Below are 19,660 nucleotides of genomic sequence, written 5' to 3'. Positions count from 1 at the left end.
GTGAGCTGAAATAAAAGCTTATTTCTCTCAGATTTTGTGCACATATTTGTTTACATCCCTGTTAGTGAACATTTGTCCTTTGCCAAGATAATCTATCCACCTGACAGGTGTGGCATATCAAGAAGCTGATTAAACAGCATGATCATTACAAAGGTGCACCTTGTGCTGGGGACAATAAAAGGCCACTCTACGATGTGCAGTTTCATTACACAACACAATACCACAGATGTCTCAAGTTTTGAGGGAGCCCACAATTGCCATGCTGACTGCAGAAATGTTCACCAGAGCTGTTGCCAGAGAATTGATAGTTAATTTCTCTACCATAAGCTGCCTCCAACACCGTTTTAGAGAATTTAGCAGTACATCCAAGCGGCCTCACAACCGCAGACCATGTGTAACCACGCCAGCCCAGGACCTCCAAACCCGGCCTTATCACTAGCGGAATCGTCTGAGACCAGCCACCCGGTCAGCTGATTAAACTGTGGGTTTGCACAAACAAATAATTTCTTCATAAACTGTCAGAACCCATCTCCGGGAATTCTCATCTTTGTGCTTGTGATCCTCACCAGGTTCTTGACCTGACTGCAGTTTGGTGTCGTAACCGACTAAAGTGGGCAAATGCTCACCTTCTATGGCCACTGGCATGCTGGATGAATCTCAGTTTCAACTGTACTGGGAAGATTGCAGACACAATCTCGCCCACACGTATGGCATCGTGTGGGCGAGAGGTTTGCTGATGTCATTGTGTGCCCCATTGTGGCGGTGGGGTTATGCCATGGGCAGGCATAAGCTACGGACATTGAACACAATTGCATTTTATTGATGGCAATTTGAATGCACAGAGATACCGTATCCAAACCCTGAGGCCTTTTGTCGTGCCATTCATCCGCCGCCATCACCTCATGTTTCAGCATGATAATGCATGGCCCCATGTCGCAAGGATCTGTACACAAATCCTGGAAGCTGAAAATGTCCCAGTTCTTCCATGTCCTGCATACTCACCAGACATGTCACAGATTCGGCACAGCCATTGAAGAGGAGTAGGACAACATTCCACAGGCCACAATCAACAACCTGATCAAATGTATGTGAAGGAGATGTGTCGTGCTGCATGAGGCAAATGGTGGTCGCACCAGATACTGACTGGTTTTCTTATCAACCGCCCTTATAATTTGTTTAAGGTATCTGTGACCGATAAATGCATCTATCTGTATTCCCAGTCATGAAATGCTTAGGTTAGGATTCATTTCAAAGATATTGAAGTATGTGGACACCTGTTCAAATGAGTGGATTCAGCTATTTCAGCCACACCTGTTGCTGACAGCTGTATAAAATCGAGCACACAGCCATGCGATCTCTATAGAAAAACATTAGCAGTAGAATGGTCCGTACTGAGGAGCTCAGTGACTTTCAATGTGGCATTGTCATAGGATGACACCTTTCCAAGAAGTCAGTTCGTCAAATTCCTGCCCTACTAGAGCTGCCACGGTCAACTGTAAGTGCAGTTATTGTGAAGTGGAATCGTCTAGGAGCAACAACAGCTCAGCCGCAAAGTGATAAACATTTTCTGTCCTCTGTTGCAATACTCACTATCGACTTCCAAACTGCCTCTGGAAACAACGTCAGCACAATAACTGTTCGTCGGGAGGTTATTGAAAATTTGTTTTCATGGCCGAGCAGCCGCACACAAGCCTAAGTTCACCATGCACAATGCCAAGCATTGGCTGTAGTGGTGTAAAGCTCTCCACCATTGGACTCTGAAACAGTGGAAACGCATTCTCTGGAGTGAGGAATTTGGGTTTGGCAGAAGCCAGGAGAACGCCACATGCCCCAATGCGTAGTTCCAACTGTAAAGTTTGGTGGAGGAGGAATAATGGTCTGGGGCTGTTTTTCATGGTTCAGGCTAGGCCCCTTAGTTCCAGTGAAGGGAAATCGTTATGCTAGAGCATAGAATGACATTCTAAACGATTCTGTGCATCCAAATATGTGTTAACAGTTTGGGGAAGGCTCTTTCCTGTTTTAGCATGGCAATGTCCCCGTGCACAAAGCGAGGTCCATACAGAAATTATTTGTTGAGATTGGTGAGGAAGAACTTGACTGGCCTGCACAGAGCCCTGACCTCAACCCCATCAAACACCTTTGGGAATAATTGGAACGCCGACTGCGAGCCAGGCCTAATCGCCCAACATCAATGCCCGACCTCACTAATGCTCTTGTGGCTGAATGGAAGCAAGTCCCTGCAGCAATGTTCCATCATCTAGTGGAAAGCCTTCCCAGAAGAGTGGAGGCTGTTATAGCAGCAAAAGGGGGGACCTATTCCATATTAATGCCCATGATTTTGGAATGAGATGTTCGACGAGCCCCTGTCCACATACTTTTGGCCACGTAAATCTGTAGGTCTACAGATTTAATCAGTGTTGACATCTGCTGTTTTCTTCAATCATACCTGTATTACAGATGGCTGAGAAAATGCCTCATAAAAAGAAGCTTGAAACCTTTGGAAGTCGACAGACTCGTACAGGATTCTTTTAAAAGTGCAGTCAAAATTTAGTTTTTCCTGTGTTTTACAGTATATCATATTTACAACAGCTGATTAAACTAACACTGTAAAGCGTGGAAAAAATGTGATCAGTGTTATTTCCTGATACAATCTAGCATTAGAATGTACCAGAGGCCAGCAAAATAGAGCTTGTTCTGCCTGGCTGGCTACTTTTTCTATTTGGCTGACTACTCCAACTCCATGTGTTTGTGGAAAACACTGGGATTCGTCTGTGTTACGTAACGACAGACTCTTCTCCCTCAAGAATAGACCAAAGGTGTACCGAACAGGACACTCGCTGCAGTACCATCAGTATCGCTATGAGAACTCGGAACACTCATTAAAAAGAAACCAGGCTTGTTTCGAGCAATTAACCCTTTCATGTACTGTACATGTAACCTGACCCTCGTAAACTGCTCTCACGAACACAAGCATGTGGTGTTGGGGTATACCTGTTGAAATCGTTTCTAACCTCGGGGCTCATTTCGCATTCTGTTATTTAGCTATTGGTAAAGCAGCTAGCTGTTGTTCACACCTCGATGCGTGGTGCCGTGGTGGCGGTGTCACATTTACTTAACCTGATGGAGATTGAATAATGATTATTTTTCTCCCAGTATGGTGCCCCTGCAGTTCTGGGCTGAGGGGATAATGTGTCTGACTCCCCTGGCTGTTTCCAGGGTCTACACTGTACTCAATGGGACCTGGACTCGCGGGGGAAGGGTGTAGGAAAAAGGGAAGGAATTGAAAAAGAGTAATTCCAAGCAGATGCACAATAAACTCTACTTCTCATTATCTTCCTTAGAGATGTTATGTTTGGTAAAACAATCAAATAAAACATTATCAGGACCATTAACCCTTGAAGCAGACAAACATTGCACACAGAACCTTGGGGTTTTACTCATCCATTGCAGTCTGTGTGAAGGACTAGGGCTGGGAATTGCAGGGGACCTCGAGATACGATATTATCACGATACTTAGGTGCCAATACGATATGTATTGCGATTCTCACGATTCTATATGTATTGTGATTCAATAGTGGGATTGTATTGCGTTTTTATGTTCCAAACATATTGCTCACCATATGTCTGCTGCAGAGGGACAAGAGAGCACATGAGAAAATGAGTTTTGATCAGTCATGGAAATAAAAGTGCTGAAAACAAATTTCAAAAGATATTGTCAAAAGAATACGATACAATATATCATCAAAAATAATATCCGATATGTAACTGTATCAAGTTTTCCCCCTTCACTATATAGGACCATGTCAGAATCCCCCTGCACCCGTTCCTTAGCAAGTAAATAACTGATGACGGATTACAGTTTTGATTCAGTGTGAGTACCCCTAGTCTATTGCTGTGTCCATTGAGCCATGCTAACTCAAACTCCCATGGTGTTTTGTCTGTATGTGTGTGCACGTGTGTATGCTTGTCTGTGTGTGTGCGCTTGCCTGTGTGCGTGTCTGCGCGTGTGTCCTCTCTCTCTCTGTCCTCTCAGGTGACGGGGGTGAGTGTGTCCCCAGGTAAGGATCAGCTGGTGGTGTTCCACACTAAGGACAGCAGGGACCTAGTGGTGTGTCTACAGGGCATGGTGCCTGCTGGGGACAGCCGCATCGGAGAGCTGGTGGGCACCCTTCTCAGCCACTTCAAAAGGTAACCAGTGTGTGTGTGTGTGGCATGTATGTGTTTGTTTGTCTGCCTGTCTGTCTGTGTTGGACGGTCGGGTCAGTGGGTAAGTCCGTTGGGTGAGTCGGGCAAGTCTTTCTACTTTCTACTTCTGCCTGCCTGCGTCCTTCTGTCTTCACGTGTGCGATGTTGTGCGTCTGTCTACAGTAAAATATACTGTATGTATGTGCTGGGAGCAAACTATGTAGTACCGCTCCTCAAAGCAAAGTCCAGTACCTCCTTGTGTGGCGCATTCTCCCAGAGAAGCGCATGGTGCAGACGGTGGAGATTATCGTACAGACCAGCTGTGTGTCTCCCACATATTGCGAAGAGAAGTACATTATTACTTACTGTCCCTTCGGTCAACCCCTGGAAAAACTACACAGGTAGCAGATTGGAACTGCTATACTGCCCCATCTGATAGGGTACTGTACATGTAAAATTATAGCATACTGTGCTGCTTTTAAAATTATCTTTAAGTGGATATAGGAGAATGGAGAAAACGGGCAAGGCATCATTGTGATCATTTTACTGCGCTTTAAGTTGGGGCTTGTGTGATAATTCAGTAATGTATGATAGATGATTTGCGGCATACATTATATTTAAGCTGATCTCTCGTGGAAAGATCCTGCGCGTAAACCGAGAGAATCTGCCAGGACTGAATGGGAGGTGAGGATTAGAGCAGCCTAGTTCCAGTGTTTGGGTTTTTCCTCACTGGTTATTTGGGGGGAAACTCCCGGTTTTCCCGGTTTGAATTTCAGAAGGGGAGGGGACATTCGGCCCGTGACTTTGAAAAGAGAGAGGGTGGAGCTCCTCGTGCCACTTCCCTTAACATTTACGGACTCGGGACTTAATCGAGCAGCTGACCAATTACGTGAACCGTTCTGGGTTAACCAAGATTATTTTTAAGCCATGCTGCTTTATTATATCCTTGGTCTGGTCTAAAACTGGTCTGATCTGTGTGTGAATGTGCCTGAACACGGCCCATCTTCGACGATATCTTGTCTCATTGTATACAGGCTCACAGTGACAGATGGCAAGGGTCCCTCTTATTGACTCTCCATGTGCTTCCTATAGAAGCCCATCCATCACAGTGAAACATGGGCACAAGAAAAGGCCGTGTGTGTGGTGTGTGGGTAGATGTAGATTTAACCTTTATCTCCACTTGAGCGTGGTGCACAGCCCACACAATGCAGAGCTCTGTAGCAGTTTACAACACACACAGGGACCTAGAGTCAATGGCTGGCTTTTTATCCTCCAAATGTACAGCATTGGAAAAACGGTGTGACCGTGTCATTGAGCCTAAGCCCCATTCCAAATAACTCTGTTTTGGTTCCAACTTACAAAATGGCATCTTGTTTTCCTGGGGGTTTTCAAAATTTGTCCCCTCAAAAGTCTGCTTTTTAGATTGAATTTGCGACTTGACAAGTTTTTTAAAAAATTAAAAAATGCCAACACTGTCACAATTTAGGAGTAGCTTGTCAAAAGGCGTCATGGCCAAATCTGTTGAGAGTTAAAACAGACACTGCGAATTCTGCTCCACGTTAACCCTCTTGTCCCCTGTGACGCGCCACAGTTGTTTAGAAACTCACAAATTGTCCAGAGGCTTTTATATTCCCATGGCCTCACTTCCTCCCTCACCCTTCTCCTTCTTTCTCAACCTTTTTCCCCTATTGTCATCCCTCTTCTTTGTAACTCTCTCTCTCTCTTTGCACCCTCTATCTTCCTCTCACCTCTTTCCCTATATCTGTTTCTCTTCCCCACTCTCCAGCTCTTTTTCTCTCTCTTGTTCTTCCTCTTTCTTTCTCTGTGCCAACCAATCTGTCATTCTCTAACCCCCCACCCCTCTGCCCCCTCTCCTCCCTCCTCCTCTATCCCCCCTCCTCTCTCCCCCCTCCCTCCATCTCAGAAGAGGAGACATGCAATGTTTAAGGAGATGCGCTGCTCCACTGTGAAAGCTTGCATGGGCTCTAGTCTATATTTAGCCCAGACCTCTGCTGTATTGACTGCACCCCACACAGCTCGCACCAGGCAGCCACTGCTACTGCAGCACACCACACCACACACACTTCACTCCTGGGACAGAGGGGGGAGAGACGCTCTACATCTGTCACACACACACACACACACACACACAGATACCATTCTTGATCAGCAACTCATTAGTCGAATTAGGGTCGTTCGTTGTCCTTTTGGAAGGTGAACCTTCGCCCCCCAGTGCTTTGGAGCAGGTTTTCATCAAGGATCTCTCTGTACTTTGCTCCGTTAATCTTTCTCTCGATCCTGACTAGTGTCCCAGTCCCTGCCGCTGAAAAACATTCCCACAGCATAATGTTGCCACCACCATGCTTCACCGTAGGGATGGTGCCAGGTTTCCTCCAGACGTGACGCTTGGCATTCAGGCCAAAGAGTTCAATCTTGGTTTCATCTGACCAGAGATTCTTGTTTCTCATGGTCAGAGTCCTTTAGGTGCCTTTTGGTAAACTCCAAGCCGGCTGTCATGTACCTTTTACTGAGGAGTGGCTTCCGTCTGGCCATATACTATTCCACAGTATAACACATTAGGGGAAGAAAATGAACCATTGATATAGGTGGACTGTTTCCTGTCAGTTAGATATGACTGTACCCAATTCAATGCTACCTCCTTAAAACCATAATTTGTCAAAATTATTTAATGATCCACTAAATCAAATGCTGCACTGAAATCTAAAAATAGTACACCCACAAACTTGCCATTGTCCATAGCATTGAGCCACTGGTCAGTCATGTCAACCAATGCAGTGGTAGTGGAATGGTTTTTGCGATAAGCATGCTGATTGGCTGTAATCAGATCATTCTTTTCCATATACTCCCACATTTGTCTACTCACAATACCCTCCAATATCTTACTGAGTGTAGGGAGTAGACTAATTGGTCGACTATTGGCAGGAGTAATGGGTTCTTTAAGCCTACTTACAGTACATGGGAACTTTTCACTTTGTTGCCCTTTCTAAACTATAAATAGCGCTTCAGTGGAAACCAATCGAATTAGAAAATTCTACTGAGTTGTGTAAGTGTTCTAGATTGTTGTGTAATGCTGTGTTTGATCTACTGGGATCTCACAAAATGGCTTTCTGTGGCAGCTTGTCTTGCTGTTGTCCACAGTGACTACTGAAATTCCAGACAGTATTGACACGGGCGATGGAGGGAGAGACCGTTATGTAGAGCCAAAAAGCATATGATGTGTGATGTTATTCTGGGCTCAGCCTAACCCTATAATGAGAAGGAAGGCGTCACTCTCTTATGACCGTTAGGGAAAGATACTGTAGGAAGACACCAGTTTGTGGACTTACCTACTTCCTTCATCTTTATTCATGTTTTCTCTTCCTTTGTTCTCTCTCTCCCTCTTTGCCGTGTCACTTCCTTGTTATGTGTAGCACAGACTGGAGGTTGGCCCAGATTTGTCAGGGCAGCAGGGTTACGTGATCAGTTGAGAGCGAGAGAGATGCACGCATGACTGTAAGTCGCTTTGGATAAAAGCTCCTGCGAAATGGCATACGTTATTATATTATGTGTTGCTTCTCAGCTATGTGGCAGATCCCCGATTTGCTCTGAAACATTCTCTGCTCCCATTGTGCATTGGGCTGTCCTCATCATTGTCTGACCCCATGATATCAGGGTTCTGTCCTCTTCCATTCAACTCCAGCATGAAACCTCTCTGTCAGTGCCGGTACATCAACATTTGAAATCGTTTTCTAAAGAATTGCATTTCTGAGCCACAGCAGCCACCTGATCAAGCCGCTGTCCCTCTCCATCTTTGGAGGATGCGTGCGCTCAAAGACTTGATGTGTTTCTTGTTAGTTTTTTGCTTTTCAAGCCTTTTTGAGATTCTTATGAAAAGCATTATAGAAATGTAGTAAATGATTATTATTATTATCCCTTTTTTTATTCTGTGAAAGCGATGTTAGATTTTGAAGCTCAGCTTTAATGAAGGAATCCGTGAGAAGATAAGTTGGGATCTGTTTTCCTCTCCGGAGAAAGATGATCCATTACGTTTGTGTTACAGTACGAGGGAAGCGTGAGGAATATTCAAAGTGCTGCAATGCGTGAACAAATGTGCGGTACTGCACTTTCCTGTGTAATTGGAGATGGCATCACCATCATCATTCAAGACACTAAAACAGAGAGACAGAGGCACTGTGTGTGTGCTGCTAGCTGGTGCTTTTTTCTCCCTACCCCATCAAGGTCACCCTTTATGCTGAATCCAATATTTCAGACTTGAGGAAGTCATTCTCCCATCTCATCTCATCTCTTCCTCTATCTCTATATCCCTCCCTCTCACTTCCCCTCCCTCTAACACCCTTCCTCTCCAGCCCCCCCCCCCCTGTTTTTAGCTCTCACTCCACCCTCCCCTTTTCTCCTCTTTCCTTCCTCCTCCGTCCCTGTGCAGTGCTGCAGATGCAGTTGCCATAGCGACCAGCCAATCCATGTTTGTCTGATATTTAGTCCAATAATAACACTGCTGCCTGAGAATACTAACGACTCATCTCCTCTGGGGGGAGAGAGAGAGAGGGTGGGAGATGGAGGGAGAGAGCTGGAGAGAGGCAGAAAAACTGTGTGAGAGAGGTAAACAGAAGCTGAGAGAGAGGAGAAACAAGGGGGTGGAGAGTATTTTTAAAGCTCATCTTGTTTTAGCCGTGAATGAATCCGTCCCCATCATTATACACTATGGATTGGATGGATTGGATAGTATTCCTGTCATGTAAAACTATGCAGAGCACCAATTCCAGTCATCCAAAAACACTAATTTGCCATCCAAAAACATATGCAAAGATTGTTTTTGCTCCTCCTGCGTAAATGTTATGCAACATGTAATTCCCCAATGCGCATGGATGCACACGTGTGTGTGTGTGTGTGTGTGTGTGTGTGTGTGTGTGTGTGTGTGTGTGTGTGTGTGTGTGTGTGTATTGTCACAAACTCTTACATTTGGCTACAGTCCCCAAACACACATGCTCACCTATACATACACACACAAATATTTTCTAGATTAACACACACACACACACACACACACACATACTGTTTAAGCTGGACAGTAGAGAGTCCTGCTCTGTTTGGTTTATTTCCTTACCCTGCGGCCTGGGGGGGTTGGTTGGTGGAGTGATGGAAGAGGAGGGCTTTAGACTGACTGTGTGTGTGTGTGTGTGTTATGAATGTGTGTGAGAGCTGGATCTGACCTAGTTTCCCTCTGTGTCGATCCCTGCATCCCTGTGGTGCTCTCCGCCTGCCCGCCTGCCAACCAACCACTGGGAGATGCAGTGAGGTACAGGTAATGAGGCCTCTGCCATGCACATAGAGCAGTGCTGCAGCCCAAGACATCCCCTCCCCTGACCTCCCTTCCATACCTCCAGCCTTTCCACCTACCCAGAGCCTGTTACTTATTGTGCTATCTTGCTGCTCTCACTGGTCATAATGTGAGCCACCTTCTCTTCTTTCTTTCTTTCTTTCTTTCTTTCTTTCTTTCTTTCTTTCTTTCTTTCTTTCTTTCTTTCTTTCTTTCTTTCTTTCTTTCTTTTCTTTCTTTCTTTCTTTCTTTCTTTCTTTCTTTCTTTCTTTTCTTTCTTTCTTTCTTCTTTCTTCTTTCTTTCTTTCTTTCTTTCTTCTTTCTTTCTTCTTTCTTCTTTCTTTCTTCTTCTTTCTTTCGCTTTCTCTCTCTTCCCCATTTTGTCTTTTCTCCTGTCGTCTCCAGCTTGGGCCTGATCAACATGATTATCTTGGTTCAATACAACCTAGTCCCCTAGCCCAATGTCTCTCGAACCCGTGAAGCATTGATAAACTGGAATGAATGGACGTATTGATTTGATGGGGTGACCAAGTATGAGCCACTGTATGTGTCTTTAAAAGTGAGCGTGTGTAATGGATAACTTTTATAGTTATTTAACCTTTTATTTAACTAGTCAAATCAGTTAAGAACAAATTGTTATTTACAATGACAGCCAAATCAAATCGAACTTGAGCCATGAGCCAAATACAACAAGTGTAGACTTTACCGTGAAATGCTTACTTACTTACAAAATATTTTCCAAGTAGACTAAAATAAAAAGTAACGCAATAAGAACAACAATAATGGGGCTATGGACAGGGGGCACCGGTACCGAGTCAGTGTGCAGGGGTACAGGCTAGTTGAGGTAATCTGTACATGTAGGTGGGGGCGAAGTGACTATGCATAGATAACAAACAAACAGCGAGTAGCAGCAGTGTATGGGGGGGGGGTAAAGTCAATGTATAATTTTCAGCAGTCTAATGGCTTTGGGGTAGAAGCCTTTTGGTCCTGGACTTGGACGACGCTGGGCCAATTGTGCGCCACTCTATGGAACTCCCAATCACGGCCGGTTGTGAAGCAGGGTCTGTAGTGACGCCTCTAGCCCTGAGATGCAATGCCTTAGACCGCTGCTTTTCCTTCTCTCCGCTTGGCTCATCCTCAACAACCTATTGATTTCCGTAATGATCCTTTAGCCAAGTCCAACCACCCTTGTGATTATACTGGGTGCTTCAGAAGACAAGAGAGAGACTAGGGGTGCTGGTTCATTGACGAGCAGACACGGTTGGCTATTAGTGTCATGATAGGCCTATTGAACAGAATGGAGAGAAAAGTAACTGGATGAGGGAAGAGCCAAGCGTGATTGTTTAAGACCGAAGGAGCCTCCTGCTGTGAAGCCATTGTGGCTCTAGCAGTGTTCAGACTCAGCCATCTGTGTAGGGTGTACTTCTATCAATGGTCCCTCAGGGAAAGTGCTCCCTTGCTTAGTCCACCACTGGCACACATCACCATCACTGACCCTATGATCCTTTTAAAGAGAGGATCACAACACAGATCACAGCACAGGGAGGATGTGTGTGTGTCTTTGTCTAGGATGAATACTCTCTACTACCCTTGGTAATAATAGTCTCTTTACCCTTATGGAAGTAGAGTTGGGCTCACATTACTATGCGTTAAACCTGCTACACGTGTTCTGTTCACACTCACATTATCAATCCTATCCAACTTATATTGATATATGGTATACCAGGGTATTTAGAAATACCAACAATGATTTTCAATACCATTTTTTTATTTTTTATGCGGGGAACCCGACCTTGTGGGTGCTTCGGGAGTGCGTGCCACACTGCTTATAACTAACTAGAAGTTAACTATCTAAGAGGTGCCAAATAAATTATCTCCAGAACAGGGCTCCAGCAATGCATTTGGTTTGCTAACTTGCTACCTAATCAGCTACCTTACTAGATCAACCTACTTGGTTACAGTAGAGACAATCATTCCCCTCTGTGATCAAGATCCCTGCTGCCTAAATTTGTTTTGTGCGACCAAAAATGTGTGTGCACTGCCGGTAACACCATAAGGTACAAGAACGGGATGAAAATCTGTATATCATCTAACCCTAGAGGAAGTCCTATGGAAGTTTATTGTTAGTACAGTGTATCACTCCTGTTCAATTATCGTGCTCTTATAATTCATACCATATGAATGAAGCACATAATATACAGTTGGCACCCTTTTTTTCTATTTCCTTTTTTTCTAGTTCCCTTTTTCCTTCTAAAATACATTTTTGTATACTTAGGTCCAGCAGGACAAATCAAATGTTATTGGTCACATGCGCCGAATACAACAAGTGTAGACCTTACAGTGAAATGCTTACTTACAAGCCCTTAACCAATAATGCAGTTTGTACTGGGCCGTACGCACTACCCTTTGTGGTGCCTTGTGGTCGGAGGCCGAGCAGTTGCCATACCAGGCAGTGATGCAACCAGTCAGGATGATCTCGATGGTGCAGCTGTAGAACTTTTTGAGGATCTGAGGACCCATGCCAAATCTTTTCAGTCTCCTGAGGGGGAATAGGCTTTGTTGTGCCCTCTTCACGACTGGCTTGGTGTGTTTAGACCATGATAGTTTGTTGGTGACGTGGACACCACGGAACTTGAAGCTCTCAACCTGCTCCACTGCAGCCCCGTCGATGAGAATGGGGCATGCTCGGTCCTCCTTTTCATGTAGTCCACAGTCATCTCCTTTGTCTTGATCACGGGGAGGGAGAGGTTGTTGTCCTGGCACCACACGGCCAGGTCTCTGACCTCCTCCCTATAGGCTGCATTGTCATTGTCAGTGATCAGGCCTACCACTGTTGTGTCATCAGCAAACTTAATGATGGTGTTGGAGTTGTGCCTGGCCATGTAGTCATGAGTGAACAGGGAGTACAGGAGGGGACTGAGCACGCACCCCTGAGGGGCCCCCGTGTTGAGGATCAGTGTGGCGGATGTGTTGTTACCTACCCTTACCATCTGGGGATGGCCCATCAGGAAGTCCAGGATCCAGTTGTAGAGGGAGGTGTTTAGTCCCAGGATATTTACCTTAGTGATGAGCTTTGAGGGCACTATGGTGTTGAACGTTGAGCTGTAGTCGATGAATAGCATTCTCACATAGGTGTTCCTTTTGTCCAGGTGGGAAAGGACAGTGTGGAGTACAATCTCAATTGCATCATCTGTGGATCTGTTGGGGCGGTATGAAAATTGGAGTGGGTCTAGTGTTTCTGGGATAATGGTGTTGATGTGAGCCATGCCTAGCCATTCAAAGCACTTCATGGTTACAGATGTGAGTGCTACGTGTCGGTAGTAATTTAGGCAGGTTACCTTTAGGCAGGTTACCTTTAGGCAGGTTACCTTTTAGTCTGCTTGAAACGTGTTGGTATTACAGACTCAGTCAGGGACAGGTTGAAAATGTCAGTGAAGACACTTGCCAGTTGGTCAGCGCATGCTTGGAGTACACGTCCTGGTAATCCGTCTGGCCCTGCGGCCTTGTGAATGTTGACCTGTTTAAAGGTCTTACTTTCATTGGCTACGGAGAGCGTGATCACACAGTCATCTGGAACAGCTGGTGCGCTCATGCATATTTCAGTATTACTTGCCTTGAAGTGAGCATAAAAGTAATTTAGCTCGTCTGGTAGGCTTGTGTCACTGGGCAGCTCGCGGCTGTGCTTCCCTTTTGTAGTCTGTAATAGTTTGCAAGCCCTGCCACATCCGACGAGCTTTGGAGCCAGTGTCGTACGATTCAATCTTAGTCCTGTATTGATGCTTTGCCTGTTTGATGGTTCATCGGATGGCATAGCGGGATTTCTTATAAGCGTCTGGGTTAGAGTCCCACTCCTTGAAAGCGGCAGCTCGACCCTTTTGCTCAGTGAGGATGTTTCCTGTAATCCATGGCTTCTGGTTGGGGTATATACGTACAGTCACTGTTGGGACGACGTCATCAATGCACTTATTGATGAAGCCAGTGACTGATGTGGTGTAATCCTCAATGCCATCGAAAGAATCCCGGAACATATTCCAGTCTGTGCTAGAAAAACACTCCTGTAGCTTAGCATCTGCTTCATCTGCCCACTTTTTTATTGCCCGAGTCACTGGAGCTTCCTGCTTTCGTTTTTGCTTGTAAGCAAGAACCAGGAGGATAGAATTATGGTCAGATTTGCCAATTGGAGGGCGAGGGAGAGCTTTGTACGCATCTCTGGGTGTGGTCTAGAGTTTTTCTCCTCCGGTTGTGCATTTAAGATGCTGGTAGAAGTGAGGTTAAACGGATTTTAGTTTCCCTGCATTAAAGTCCCCGGACACCGGGAGCGCCACCTCTTGGTGAGAATTTTCCTGTTTGCTTATTGCCGTATACAGCTTATTGAGTGCGGTCTTAGTGGCAGCATTGGTTTGTGCTGGCAAATAGACAGAAAACTCTCTTGGTAAATAGTGTGGTCTAGAGCTTGTCATGAGATACTCTTCCTTAGATTTCTTGCACCAGCTGTTTACAAATATACATAGACCGTCACCCCTTGTCTGACGAGAGGCTGCTGTTCTATCCTCAAAAAAGCTTAAATCCCGCCAGCTGTATGTTATTCATGTCATTGTTCAGCCACGATTCTGTGAAAACAAGATATTACAGTTTTTAATTTTGATATATGTACTTGTAGTTTTTCAATTTTATTATCCAATGATTGTACGTTGGTTAATGGGACCGATGGTCAAGGCAGATTACCCACTCGCTGTCAGATACAAGGCACCCAGACCTACCTCCCGATATCGCTGTCTCTTGCGAATGACGGAGATGAGGGCCTTGTCGGGTGTCTGGAGTAAATCATTTGCGTCTGACTCGTTAAATATTCATCAAATAAACACATTTTCGGTGGCAATTGTCGAGACTAAGTGACTAAATAAACCGAGAAAAAACTGCAACAAACAGAAACATATTTTTCATTTCAGTTGACTAAAACGAGATGAGGCGAAATTAGACTAAAAGACTAAAATCTGCCTACTAAATGGACTGGACAAGTGTTTTTGGCGAAATTGAGAGCTTTTCTGTGATAAGCACAACTAATATTAGCAGCAGAGATATGCAGAGCTGTTCTGTTCATCAGTGAGAAGGATATGCCACACCCAGCACACACAGCCTACATCAGCTGGTGAACTGCGGGAGCAAGCGATAAGTGTGGGTGGACTGGCTCCCTCCGGCTCCACCTCCAATTATACAGCTCGCGCAGGCGACTCTTGCTTCCCCGTAGCTAACCAGTCACCACCAGCCTTCTAGTTAGCTACCCTTTGCCTGGTTAAGAAACACATGCTGCTTTACAACATTTTGAACAATAGCAGTATCGAGTTTAATAGTAAAACAACAGTCTAGCTATGTTTTTCTCTCCCTTGAGTATGGAAAAGTAGACTGTCTTTCAATTTGGAGTCTTGATCAAGCTCCCATTTTCCCAACTGCATTTCATAGCCAGGCTCTGTAGCCAATGTAGCCAAGTCTCCCTCTTTTCCTCAGATAGAACGGCTTGAGAGATTACCGTTAAAAAGATATGTTCCATAATACCGGCACTACGTTTTTTTCTTTCGATCATGCATTGGCAGGTCGCATTTTACATTCAAAAGCATATCGCAGGCCGTTCTAAAATTAGGCTACTTGCGGACTGGACTGTTAACCATTTGTTTAGGCTACACCTTGTTCAGTCATGTTACCTCATTAGCTAGCTATAGCTAACAACCTGGAGTTCAGCAGGACACGTTTTGGAAAGAAATATGCTATGCAGAACAAACATGAATCTCTGACATGTTGAATCAGGAATAACGTTGGCTTTATTCATGACATATCTATCTGCAACTTTCAAGAATGTTTTGCATCTTAAAGTGGCCCTGGTAATTGCCAGGAGCCTATATGTTAACATTTTGTGACGCAAAAAGAAAGGCAAAGGGATAGCAAACTATTTACTGACTAAATTCCTCTTGCCACCACACTATCTGTTTGGTTAAATAACTTTATTTTGAGTTAATGTGGACCCATTGACTCAAGACTTGAGCACTTGGACCAGGACTCGAGCACTGAGACTCGGACTTCAGCTATAGGGGACTTCGGGGTCGATTCAGACTCAAGGTTTAGTGACTGGACAACATCACTGGGCGAAATGGTAATTAGATCCTGTTCAAAGTCATTAGCACCTGTTCTACACTGTACAAAAATATAAACGCAATGTGTAAAGTGCTGGTCCCATGTTTCAAGAGCTGAAATAACAGATCCCAGAAATGTTCCATACTCAAAAGCTTATTTCTTTCCAATTCTGTGCACAAATGTGACCCGAATCAGGAAACTAGGCGTATGTCGCAAGTCACGATTTCACATGAGAGCAGTTTTATCAAAATGTGTTTTGGGGCAGAAATACCTTCTCGACCATTGTGAACATTCATGTGCCTTAATAACAAACCTTGTATGCCATCTGTTAATACAAATAAAATTGTTAAATTACGGGCCTTATTGGTTAAGCCACAGAAAAAGTGAGCAACCTTCCCACTAGCCATGATTGAGTGGGCTGGACATGCCGAGATGAATTCAGATTGGTCTGCCATATAGAAGGCTTCTGACTATTTGAGCTAGTCAGTCTGTGTTGGTAATCCTGTCGAACGCGTCTCTTTTTTAAATGTATTTTGTAGTGGAGCTGCATAAGTGTTGCTCTCCACTTTCTGGAGGTCACGTTTTGAAGTGGAATTAGAGTATGATGGCTAAAGAGGTGGGGAAAACACCGGTCTCCGGATTACATCTTCAAACTAAGGGCAACTGTGGTATGGCATTCCTGACAGGGAGACGCATCCATCATGCATGATGATGTATACAGGTAAGATAGTCTAGCGTAAGCTAGCTACATTTTCAGATATTACACGTTTCTGATTTTGACAAAGTGGTTTAATTTCAAGTGTACTATTAGCTAGCTAGCGGTATTCATGCAGGGTAGTAACGACATGATTTGGCACTGTGTTCATTGTTTAACTAGCTAACGTTGGCTGGCTCGTTAGCAAACGTTACGTGACTTGTGATCTTAAACGCTGTTTACATAGCTAGGTTCATTTGTATCCCAGAGACATTAGCTTTTCTACTTAGAGTCTAATGTTAGCCAGCTAACATTGAACCTGGTTGGTTAGTTCCCAGTACTGTGCATTGTTGGCACTGTTCATTGTTGTTTAACTAGCTAATGTTAGCTGCCTGGCTTGTTAGCTAATTTCACATGATGTGTGTACAACACCCGTTGATTATGGCCGGATAAACGTCTGCAAAAAAGCGTAATGAATTTGTTGCTAGCAGAGCTGGTTAGGCTCTTTTCATGTTATCCAATCATCGGCCAGTCAAGTGTTCGCTCTGACAGCTAAACGAGATGGGTGGGGCTAAAGCTTAAGAGGGTGTGAACGATGCTGAATGGGTGTAGACAAAGAGGGTCAACTAGATACCAAAACATTCAAAGTCCATTTTCTCAAAAGTGAGTTAACAAGTTGATCAACTTTAAAAGCATAATTACTTTCCCATTGTTCCTCAAATGCAGTGTATGATATACCATTTTGTAGCATTTTGAGTCTCTACTTTTATCCAATGTAAAAAACACAATTTCAAATTTTGCTACATAAGACCGATTCCAGATGGTCAGTCACAATTTGATTACATCCCTGTTTTTTTTTTTTTTTTTTTTTTTTTAACTTACTTGCCTAGTAAAATAAAGGTAAGAACAAATTCTTATTTTCAATGACGGCCTAGGAACAGTGGGTTAACTGCCTGTTCAGGGGCAGAACGACAGATTTGTACCTTGTCAGCTCGGGGATTCGAACTTGCAACCTTTCGGTTACTAGTCCAATGCTCTAACCACTAGGCTACTCTGCCGCCCTAGTGAGCATTTTAGTCTTTGTCAAGATAATCCATCCACCTGACAGGTGTGGAATATCAATAAGCTGATTAAACAGCATGTACATTACACAAGTGCAATAAAAGGCCACTCTAAAATGTGCAGTTTTGTCACGCAACGCAATGCCACAGATGTCTCAAGTTTTGAGTGAGTGTGCAATTGGCATGCTGACTGTAGGAATGTCCACCAGAGCTTTTGCCATATAATTGAATGTTAATTTCTCTACCATAAGCCACCTCCAACATCGTTTTAGAGAATTTGGCAGTACGCCCAACCGGCCAGAATTTTTCTATATTCTTATATACATGTTTTGTTTGTCATATTTCTGCTGTTGGGAAGAGAAAATCATATTATTCAGAAATATATGTTGGTAGGAGAAGTTTATGTATGTTTGTGCACAACACAGTCAGTGATTTATGTTTACTATAAGTTAACCTCTAGCGACGAGCAATCCCGTATCCGGGAGCGTAATCATAGCCTCAAGCACATTACCATAATGCAACGTTTCCTATTCATGAAAATCGCAAATGAAATGAAATAAATATATTGAAACACAAGCTTAGCCTTTTGTTAACAACACTGTCATCTCAGATTTTCTAAATATGCTTTTCAACCAAAGCTACACAAGCATTTGTGTAAGAGTATTGATAGCCTAGCATAGCATTAAGCCTAGCATTCAGCAGGCAACATTTTCACAAAAACAAGAAAAGCATTCAAATAAAATCATTTACCTTTGAAGAACTTCAGATGTTTTCAATGAGGAGACTCTCAGTTAGATAGCAAATGTTCATTTTTTCCAAAAATATTATTTTTGTAGGAGAAATCGCTCCGTTTTGTTCATCACTTTTGGCTACGAAAAAAAACTAATTCATTCACTACAACGCCAAACTTTTTTCCAAATTAACTCCATAATATCGACAGAAACATGGCAAATGTTGTTTAGAATCATCCTCAAGGTGTTTTTCACATATCTATTCGATGATAAATCCTTCGTGGCAGTTGGGTTTCTCCTCAGTAGCAAACGGAAAAGTACTGCAGCTGGAGATTACGCAATAATTGCAACGGAGGACACCAAGCGACCACCTGGTAAATGTAGTCTCTTAGGGTCAATCTTCCAATGATATGCCTACAAATACGTCACAATGCTGCAGACACCTTGGGGAAAACGTGGAAAAGGTAAGCTGACTCCTAGCTCCTCCACAGCCATATAAGGAGTCATTGCCATGAGGCGGTTTCAAAAAATGCGGCACTTCCTGATTATATATTTTTATCTGGGTTTTTTCTGTAACATCAGTTCTGTGGCACTCACAGACAATATCTTTGCAGTTTTGGAAACGTCAGTGTTTTCTTTCCAAAGCTGTCAATTATATGCATAGTCGAGCATCTTTTCGTGACAAAATATCTTGTTTAAAATTGGAACGTTTTTCATCCAAAAATTAAAAGAGCGCCCCCTATATCGAAGAAGTTAATGAGGCAATACAAATGTGATGTGACTGGCTCACTGTTTTCGTCATTTTGACAGTAAGTAGACTAAATCATTATTCAAGTACAAAAATGATATTAATGCTTAATGATATTTTAGTGAAAATCCAAACACTTATTGTCAATTGTCAGTGAAGGTTGGAATGAACACCTGCATAATAGCTGTGTCCTTCAGGAGGAGGATAGGAGTGGAGTGGAGTATAGAGGTGAGGAGAGGAAGGGCGGCAGGTAGCCTAGTGTTTAGAGTGTTGGGCCAGTAACCGAAAGTTTGCTAGATCGAATCCTCGAGCTGACAAGGTGAAAATCTGTCATTCTGCCGCTGAACTAGGCAGTTAACCAACTGTTCCTAGGCCATCATTGTAAATTAGAATTTGTTCTTAACTGACTTGCCTAGTTAAATAAAGGTTAAATAAAATATATAAAAAATTCTGCACCAGCTTGAAGAACCTCCACTATGATGACACATGGTGTAGAGATACATTATAGGATCTCTATAACTAAGAAAGGGACTTCTAGTATTATTGTCCTGTCCTTTTGACCCACCCCTCTCTCCACTTCTACAGTACATTAGGCGCTGAGCTAGGCTACACTATGGAGGCGTTTGGCTGTGATCAATGCTCTCCTTGGCAGCCACACTTCATGGCTCCTGTGTGGCTGTTGTATGAGTGTGTTTGTGTGTATGTCTTTCTCGATGTTTCTCTCTCCCTCTTTCTTCATCTTAACCTCCTTTTAAACCTCTCTCTCTTTTGTTCTTC

The 19,660-nt window shown here is 43.7% G+C and overlaps 1 protein-coding gene across 1 annotated transcript in view; it reads left to right on the top strand.

Annotated features, from left to right (window-relative positions):
* The window catches only part of LOC109870556 (unconventional myosin-Id), a 122,911-nt gene that overhangs the window by 86,471 nt on the left and 16,780 nt on the right, over positions 1–19,660 (top strand). Inside the window, exon 21 of the mRNA XM_020461116.2 lies at positions 4,034–4,188. Within this exon, the coding sequence (XP_020316705.1) occupies positions 4,034–4,188 (155 nt within the window). The remainder of the gene's footprint in view (positions 1–4,033; positions 4,189–19,660) is intronic.

This window comes from Oncorhynchus kisutch, linkage group LG25 (assembly GCF_002021735.2).
Source record: "Oncorhynchus kisutch isolate 150728-3 linkage group LG25, Okis_V2, whole genome shotgun sequence".
NCBI lineage: Eukaryota > Metazoa > Chordata > Actinopteri > Salmoniformes > Salmonidae > Oncorhynchus > Oncorhynchus kisutch.
This window is presented reverse-complemented; position numbering and strand designations above follow the sequence as displayed.